The sequence below is a fragment of the Aotus nancymaae genome, unplaced genomic scaffold (genome assembly GCF_030222135.1).
Source record: "Aotus nancymaae isolate 86718 unplaced genomic scaffold, 86718_ANA_hifiasm-v0.15.2.pri h1tg000006l, whole genome shotgun sequence".
NCBI classification, from domain to species: Eukaryota; Metazoa; Chordata; class Mammalia; order Primates; family Aotidae; genus Aotus; species Aotus nancymaae.
In genome coordinates this window covers 46429800-46439289 of record NW_026988417.1, presented here as the reverse complement: position 1 = coordinate 46439289, position 9490 = coordinate 46429800, and the positions used below count along the sequence as shown (strand labels likewise).

At 39.0% G+C, this 9490-nt stretch overlaps 1 protein-coding gene across 1 annotated transcript in view; it reads left to right on the top strand.

The window, feature by feature from the left end:
* Window positions 1-6026: 6026 nt before the first annotated feature.
* The window catches only part of NFXL1 (nuclear transcription factor, X-box binding like 1), a 67114-nt gene continuing 63650 nt past the window's right edge, over window positions 6027-9490 (top strand). Inside the window, exons 1-3 of the mRNA XM_064366859.1 lie at window positions 6027-6058; window positions 6388-6627; window positions 9050-9223. Of these exons, the coding sequence (XP_064222929.1) occupies window positions 6390-6627; window positions 9050-9223 (412 nt within the window). The 5' untranslated portion in view covers window positions 6027-6058; window positions 6388-6389. The remainder of the gene's footprint in view (window positions 6059-6387; window positions 6628-9049; window positions 9224-9490) is intronic.

Below are 9490 nucleotides of genomic sequence, written 5' to 3'. Positions count from 1 at the left end.
ATGCTGTCTCTTTAGTCAGGTTCAAATGTCACCATATTACAGTGGTTTCTGGAACTACCTGATCTAAATTAAACCTGTCTTCACCTTATCTGCCTGCACAGATCATAATTTGACATTATATTTTTATTATCTGTCTTTTCTACTAAAACAAATGTTCTATGAGTACAGGTCCTTTATTTTATATATTGCTTATTTCCAGCGCCTGGAAAGTGCCTGGGATGTCATAGGGGATCAATAAATGTTTCTTGATTTAATTAAGAAACGGGTGAATTTTCCAACCAGTCCTGGAAAGATAAACCTCAAGAGCTCAAATTAAGCTGATTGAAAGACTAGGATTACTGAAATCCTGATATTTCAGGAATCCTAAATACTGATTATTATACTGAAATAATGATTATTATTTGCACATCTGAGTTTATAAACTGAGAGTCAGACCTACTTTAATTCTAGCTGGCCATTCTACCACAAGGCCCTCCTCATCTCAAAGCATCCTATCTCTATATTAGTTTTTCTGAAAAATATTGCTTTTATGATGTTACCTCCCTTCTCTTAAACCTCATGATGGCTACCTACACTTAACATTGAGGCAAAACTTTTCTACTTCTGTTTTCAAGGTCTTTGCTAACCCTATTTTTCACCTTGGCTGTGGGATTCAACAGAATTTTCTCCGTTCTGATTCCAAGCACAGGCTATGCTTATTTTCATATCTAAACCTCGACTCATGACATCCCTACCACTCAGAATGCCTCCTTCTTTTCAAATCTTACCTTTCCCTTAATTATTTTCTCAGTTCTCAGTATCCTCATGACCTCTTTATCCTTACCCTTGTACTTTACATATAGTGAACGCGTCCCATCTCTGAGTATGTCTGTCCAGTGCCTGACAATATTGAATATCTGTTAGACTCCATTACTTATTGATTGACAAATTTTTTAGCTGAGTATTTGAAAAAAATTATATTAAATATGAATGAGTGCTTAGTTTATTTTCTCTCTGTTATAAAGGTTATTCCAGAAAAGTAAAATGGTAGCTCAGTTTTGTTCAAATTATTTTATTTTAATGAAATTCATATTATACAATACTTTTAAAATCATTGAATTTGAGTATTACTAATCAGCACAAAAAATGATTCAGTCCCTAAAGTTAGGGCTGGATAGGAAAGTCAATGTGATAGTTTAATTTTTCTAATTCTTCTCTGCCCTGCCCATGCAGAACAACTTTCTAATTTTGCCTGGTAAATTTGCACTTCATTTTGTTTTTTCTTTTTTCTTTTTCTTTTCATTCCTGGAGTTTGGTTGGGTCCTATTAGTATTTCGAGTAAAACTGATATAAAATGTGTACAGTGCCTGTGTCAGTCTGGGTCCAATTAACAATAAAAAGCACACATTGGATTAAATGTAATACAGATATTTATTAAACTCCGATAAAATAACAACTACAAGGAAACTCTGGTATTCTAGACGAGAGGTGTAGAGGACGCGGGTACACAAGGAAGGACAATAAGAGTTCAGACCTTATTGGAGAAAGTGTAGCTCAGCACACTGGATAGCAGAGAAACTTGCTGGTCTGTTATGGTCAGAACTGGTCTGCAGTCCCTGGGCAAGTAGGAAGTAACGCTCTAGAATGCGTGTAGGACACAGTAATCAGTGATGAGGGTGCGCTAGCATAGAGAGATTAGTGGCTGGGACACAGGTGAGCTGTGCCTGGATCTGCAATGGGTGGGCATGGTGGCAGGTGCTGGGACTTGTGGGAGGAAACATCAGCAGCAAAGTGAGGGGTGATTTAGGCCACCTGGTATGAGCCGGAGGCCTTTGTGGCCAGTTTCCCTGTGCGAAATCTGCCCAGGAAGGTTATCGCCAGTCCAGACCGAGGCTGCAAGATCGCAGACACTGTGTAAGGAGATCACTGTCCCGCTCGCAATGCCTCTTCGGCGCCCTCTACCGCAAAAACTTAGCATCGCGCTGTGGAGATGCTAAAGGAGTCTGTTGTTACAGAGCGTATATAGAAATATGAATTGGAGCATAGAGGCAATACATTGGTAACTGGCAGAATGTTTACCCAAGTATAGATGTGCTTACCGAGTATAAGTGTATTTGTGTATGAATACCCTGGCAAAAGCAATCCATATCAAGACAATATGTCAGTAACGAACAAATAAATACAATGACAGTCGGCCCTTGGTATATGCTGGGGAATGGTTCCAAGATCCCCGTGTATACCAAAATCCAAGCATACTCAACTCCTCCAGTTGGCCCTGTGGAACCCACATCTTTTTGCATAATATTTTATTATATATCACAATTTACTTTTCTATTCTCCTGTTGATGACATTACAGTTGTTTCCGAGTTTTGACTATCATGAATATACCTGCTATAAACATGAGTTTCTGTGAGGCTATGGACTTATTTCGTGTGTGTGCATAAAAAGAAGTGGAATTGCTTGGTCATAGTGCTTTAGTAGTGGTCCATGTTTACCTTTAGTAGATGCTGCTAAACATTTTTTGAGAGTTTGGACCAATTTCCATTCCTACCAGAAAGTATGAGAGTTCCAGTTTCTCCACATCCTTGCAAACAGTTGATATTGTCAGGCTTTTTGTTTTTGGCTATTATTGTGGATACTTTTAAAAAATTTAAATTAAATATAAATGTATAATTGTAATTCTCAATATATAACCCAATGTCCTTTTTGATAAACACAAAAAAATCTGTTTATCTCAAATGCTATCTGAAATTTCAAAGTAAAAATAACAGCAATGGTATTTAAATTTTTTTTTTTATTTCAAAAGCTTTTGGGGTACACGTGGATTTTTGTTACATGGATGAATTATATCGTGGTGAATTCTGAGATTTTAGTGCACTCATGGCCAGAGTAATGTACATTGTTACCTAATGTGTAGTTTTGTTTTGTTTTTTTCCAGTACCATGCTGTTTTGGTATCTATAGCCTTGTAGTATAATTTGAAGTCCAGTAATAGGATGTCTCCAGATTTGTTTTTTTCTATTGCTTAGGATTGCTTTGGCTGTTTGGGCTCTTTTTGGTTCCTTTTGAATTTTAGAATTGTTTTTTCTACTTCTGTGAAAAATGATATTGGTAGTTTGATGGGAACTTCATTGAATCGGTAGTTCACTTTGGGCAGTATGGTCCTTTTTCACAAAGTTAGTTATTCCAATCCATGAGGATGGAATGTGTTTCCATTTGTTTATGTTGTCTATAATTTCTTTCAGCAGTGTTTTGTAGCTTTTCTTGTAGAATCAACGGTAATTCTTGAAAATGTGTTCTCAACTTACATATGCTTCTATTTTATAAAATATACTAGCTCTCCACTGCCAAAATTGACAATGATAATACAACAAATGTTTTCTCACTGAGCAAGCACATGATTATTTCTGATTCCAAAGTGATTATTGTGATTATCAATTTTCATTGTATAATATGGCAGGGAAAAAATCCTGATTATATGGTCCCTTTCCCTGTTTAGAAACTTTAAAAATAACTGAAATTTCTAGGTAATCATTAAATACATTTACACAGTCATCATTTGCATGGTGGTTAAGAGTATAGGCCAGGAGTCACACTATGCATTTGTAAACCTGGCTCTGCTAGGATGTTGAATAAGAAATTGTTTTGATGATAACAATACCTATTTCATAGGTTGTTGTGAAGATTAGATGAGTAAAAGAAAAAAGAATCTAGAAGAATGCTAGCATACGGAAAGCCCTCAAGGACAGTTGGGCACTGTTATTAGCTATTGAATGTTTGTGGGGATGGAAAACATTTACTCAAGATAGTTTGACATAAAGATTTAGATAATACACTAGTCCAACTCTCTGGCATATAACACAATTCTAAGACAGATCTCTCTTTTTAGTAGCCACTCAGTACTTCTTGGATTACTCAGTAACAAATACTATATTTTCTCTCAGAGTATAACAGCTCCTTTCCTGTCTCTGAAAACCCTACTGAAGAAAAGTTTTGCTTTAGGGTTTTTAAAACTTTGAAATCTAGTTGCAGCTTTAAATTTACAGTCCTTATACAAGTGCAGCATTAAGAGAGTTGCTGAGCACCTCTTAGTTTCTAACCAGTGAAGTTATATCATTCTCAGAGATGTTATTTCTTTTTTTCTTTTTATTTTTTGAGACAGCATTTCACTCTTTCGCCCAGGCTGATGTGTCACGATCTTGGCTCACTGCAACCTCTGCCCCCAGGTTCAAACGATTCTCCTGCCTCAGCCTCTCGAATAGCTGGGATTATAGGTGCCCACCACCATGCCTGGCTAATTTTTGTATTTTTAGTAGAGACAGGGTTTTGCCATGTTGGCCAGGCTGGTCTCAAACTTCTGACCTCAGATGATCCACCTGCCTCGGCCTCCCAAAGTGCTAGGATTACAGGCGTGAGCCACCATGTCTGGCCATGGGGACATTATTTTTGTTCTGCAATATCTATGTTTAAGAGGTTAAAAGCATGGCTTCTCATATTAGACTACTTAGGATTGAATCTTGGCTTTACTACTTCATAGCTGTATGATCAAAGGCAAATTGCTTAATCTCTCTGTGTCTCAGTGTTCTCAGCTGTAAAATGGGGATAATAAAGTACTGTGAGTACCAAATTAGTACATATACGTAAAACACTTTAAACAGTGCCTGACATCTAATAAATGCTATCTAAATATTATAAGAGATTTATGATTAACATAGAAGAATTAACTAAATTGAAGGACTGTTGAAGGATTGTATAATCCCACAGAGCAATCAATATTTCTCAATGCCAGACAGACCCCAGAATGAATTTTTGCAATCTACCTATCTGTATATATGCATATGTATCTTATTGGAAAACTCAGCAAAATCATAAGATTTAGGTCCTGGCCTCAGTTATTTTCTTTAACAAAATCTACTTTAGGGAGATGCTGTGAACGTAAAAATTAGCATGCTCCAGGGAAAGCTCTTCGGAAACTACAAAGGAGTATGACAATAACAGGCTTTAGATTTATTTTCCACATTGCTCTAGCATTTTAGAAGAGTATTTTTTTACTACTCAAGCCACTTCCCTCCATCACAGTGGCCAACCTCAAAGTGTTTTCAATGTAAGTGCCTTTCCTATTAGTGAGGTTCCCCTATGAAAATAAATAAAATTTAAAGGCTGTTGGAACCTAAAAATCACTAAGCCTGGAGAGAGATGTGACTGTGATCCGAGTCATATAATGGTTACAATTTCTGTTTCTCAGATTATATATTAACTTGCTTTCTTAATTTTCTTGTTCTGTACAATGGCTAGAGAGAATTAAATGAAGTTAAGGACAAACACTTCCTGCCTTCTTAATGATCCTTATAGATTAAGAATGGTTTGCTTAGACGAGATAACAGAAAATCCTTTATGAAAAATGTTAAACGTACCCTTCCTAAAAAGAAACACTGTCTATAAGCAAATTGTTGCAACTATTCGCTAATTTTGTATAAGAAAATGTTGTAATCCTGCTAAAAACTTCTCCACTTCTGCATATATAAATGAAATCTTAAATCTCTACTTCGGAAGGCTGACTCCATTCCTTGGAGTTGGTGTTTCTAGGTGGGCTATCCTCAAACTTTGCGCTTTTCATTATTTTAAGTTGACACTTCCTGCCATCTGCAAGCCCAAAGGCAAAGCTAATAAAAGATGGCAGACAGCCAATTAGGGACAGTTCCATGGAATCCTCGTACCCAGCTGGTTTAGTACAGTCTTGCAGAAGCAAAATCAAATTATGGGGTCACGAGAGCCTCCAGACCTGCCCACCTCCTCTACCAGGTACCCCAGTGGCCTTCGACCCCTCCCTAGCCCCTAGAGCACGCCGGGAGTTGTAGTTTCAAAAGGCCTGTCCAGGCCGACGCAGGCGCTTGGGGTTCTCCCTACCCAACCCCGGCACTTTTCCGGATAAGGAAGCGGCCAGTGCTGCCACGCAGTCTCCAGATAGCGGGCGGGGCCTTCTGGGAGTTGTAGTCTGTTGGGGCGAGCGCCGCTGGTAAGGAGACGTAGCTTTCCGTGGGGTCTGCTACTGCAGTTGGTTCCCGGCGGGAGCCGCAGGGTCAGTCTGTGGCTTTTCCCCTACCACGCTTCCTCAGGGGCTGGGGAGGCGCTTTCCACTTCGCCAGCTTTCAGTCTTCGGCACTGTGTGCTCCTTGCTCCGCGATTTCTCTACCTAGTCCTCCCTCCTGTCTTCGGTCCATCTCCAAAGCCCGGGCTTGGCGGGGACTAGCCCTCCGGGAAAGGCAGGGCCGCGACCTCCCGGTCCCCGACCTACAGGAACCCTCCTCCCTCGGCCCCTCACACCAGATTTCCGCACTGACCCTCTCCTTCGCTTCGGTCCTTACGCGCTCACCTCCTTTCACTCCTTTTTTTTTTCCTCCTCTGCAGGGATGGAAGCTTCCTGGCGCCAGGTGGCCGGTGGCCGAGGCCGAGCCCGGGGACGGGCGAATGCCGCCCCCTCCTCTGGAAATGAAGTCCATCTCCGCGGCGCCGGAGGAGGGCGAGAGAAGGGGTCGGTGGGCGCGGTTCTTTCTGGCGCCATTCCCGGAGGAGTCGCGACCACGGCGGCTGCGAGGAGCAGTAACAGCCCCGCGGGATCCCAAGCCCTGCAGACGCCCGCAGTCCACGGTGAGAATGGCTCCCGCCTGCGGGCTCACCTGGATGCCTCCTAAGGCAGTTGCTAGTCAGGACCACCTCCGCCCTCGCCTTCTCTCTCTCACTGCTTTCCCCCTCTTTCGGGAGTTTGTTATCAGGCCCACTTCTCCAGCCCTTCAGGTGGCTGCTCTTTTTGGCAATCTAGGTAGATCTCCAACGCACCTCTTTCATCTTAATTTTAGGTGGTATTACCTTTGTTACTTCCCTCCACTCTCTTTTGCCTGCTTGAATCTCCAGACCATAAGATGTAAATTGTGGTCCGGTGTACTGATTTGATCTATAGTGTTGTTTGGTTAACACTGTGTTTTAAATGTGGATTGGCTGTCAGCGTTTGTTTGTCGTTTTTAAAAATCTGGTTAACAACCTTGTGGCTTTAGTGTCTTTGTGCATGGCAACAGCTCGGCTGAGTCACAGAAATCCCATTTAGATTGGACTTGGGCACTCTGTCTCACATTCTCGCTCGTTTCTGGAGCCAGGTGTCTGTCATTTGTCATCTTTACCTTTGCCTTTGTTTCTTGACTTGTCTATGCCTTGTAAGCACTGGAGCTTTTTATACCTTCCTTGACTGTAGTTCCTGTTTTCAAATTCCATGTCCTTCTGTGGATATATCTAGTGTTGCCTTTGATATATCAGTACCTTTCATCCAAGCCCATGTTTTCGTGGAGCCAGGGAGCAGTTACACACAGTTGTGCATGGGGCCGAGGGAGTAATCCCTGAAATCATTTTATGTTTGTGTTTGGAATGCATTTTTCAGAATATATTTTTTTGGGTGCGGAGCAGAATTGCGTATCAGAGTGGTTTTCTCCTAGGCTAATGTTAAAGGTAGGTGGTATTCTCTTAGCATGCAGTTTCTGGTGGTGATGATAAGGTATGCGATATGTAAACATGTGAACAGGTTTGGTAAACTTTCTTAGATTTTGTAGATAGAATGAAAACAAGCATTCTCTACCTGGATAGTTGAGATTTGGCTATAAGAAATAATATGTGAGAAGGTTGCTTCGTCAACTTGTCTTTACCTTGAGATGATATTAGGTGAATACATTAATCAGGTTATGAATGTTCTCATCTCTGTCCAATTCAGCCTTTTTTCTTATGTATCTTTTAAGTGCTAATTTCCCATAGATTATTGACATTTATCATCTCTTTTATGATGTTTTGAGTTATGTATCTCATAGTCCTTTTTTACCTGTACTCAAAGATTGCTAGGTAAGCATGATATACATTTTCTTCCAGTTTTACTTGAAATACTCAATTTGTTTTGTTGATAACCCTAACCAAACTGGCTGCAATAAGAAAAGGAAAATGTTTCATGAGGGAACATCATCAAGTACAAATATACCACCCAAGATAAGAGAGCTTATCTTGGTAGTGGCTCATCAGTTTCAAGTATAATGTGAATTTTAAAATAGTCAATCAGTACATTTAAAATTATCTCAAGATGGGAACTCATGAATTTAGATCAATTCTGCAGGTTTGTGGCTCCTTTCTTAAACTATGTTTGCTGTCCATACGAGCTTTTTAATACTTAGTGCTTGAAGAAAATCCCCGTGGTCCTTGCTCTCAAGAAGTTGGAATTTTCTTTGGGAATATGTGCAAGAAGTAATCTAATTTTGTCTTGCATGATTAATCAAGTAACAAAATGAGAAGTACAGATAGTGCTAAAGAGAGTAGCAGAAGAATGAATCCAAAATTAGCATTCTTTTTGGAATGAAGTTGGAAGAAACATGTTCTCCATGTTAATATTTTGTGTGGATTAATGTAAAATATGTTTATTTTTTGTAACCACAAAAAGTCCATAATAAAGGCAAAAAGTTCTTGACTTTTCTGAAAGTCAATTATAAATATAGTGGGTGCATAGAGAGTACTGTTGTTACAAACTCTTTGGTAGGGCTGGGCCGCCCTGTCCTATCCTGTCCTATTGTTCAGAAGACAGTAGTTTCAAGTACCTACCTTCTCTGATTCTTTATGTGCTTACTGCGGACATGTTCCCTAACTTCTTAAAAATTACTGTGCACAATGTACTTTAAAAATCTTAATTTTTGTTAGTCCTTATTTTGAAGTTGATCATCAGTGTTTTGATAAGTTTATCGTATTTTCATATTTTTTTTCTTGATTTGTTAATCACCATTTTCATAAAAATTTGCTGTATTTTAGCAGGATACTTAGAAATGTGAAAATTTTTGTTGTAATATTCTCTTTAGTTGTGTGTCAAGGCATTTGAAAATACTTTTTCTTATGGATTACAGTAAGATAGAATGCTCCAAAGGGGACTTTCAAATGCATGTTTTAAAATGATATATTATCATTTTATGCTTTGTGTGCATATATTATCACATTATGCTTTGCTTTTTGAGAGATTGTTCTGCAGAAATAAAACTTTTTTTCTTTTAAACAGAGCTAATGTCTCAGAAAAAATTTGAAGAAATCAAGAAAGCTAACCAAGCTGCAGCCAGAAAACTTGTTGAAGAACACTTTAGCTCTTCATCTGAAGAAGAAGGAGATGAAGATTTTGAAGGAAAACAGGGAAGAATAGTTGCTAATACATTTATAACATACACTACTCAGACAGGTACTGATCTTTTAAATTTTGACATTTGACATCAATGAAACTGTATTCCTGCCTTTTTTTTTTGGTAATGCCTTTATATGCAATAGATTTTGTATCTTAAGATGAATATTGTATATTCTAGTGTTGAATTTTTGTACACTTTGCTATTTGAGTTGTAAATTGTGTAACTAATTTTTCTATAAAGCAAATAGAATGGCAGTGGCTCTTTTACAGCCTTGGGAGGACTTTGTGTGTTTATAATTGACATTTCAGTAGAATGCTTGGATG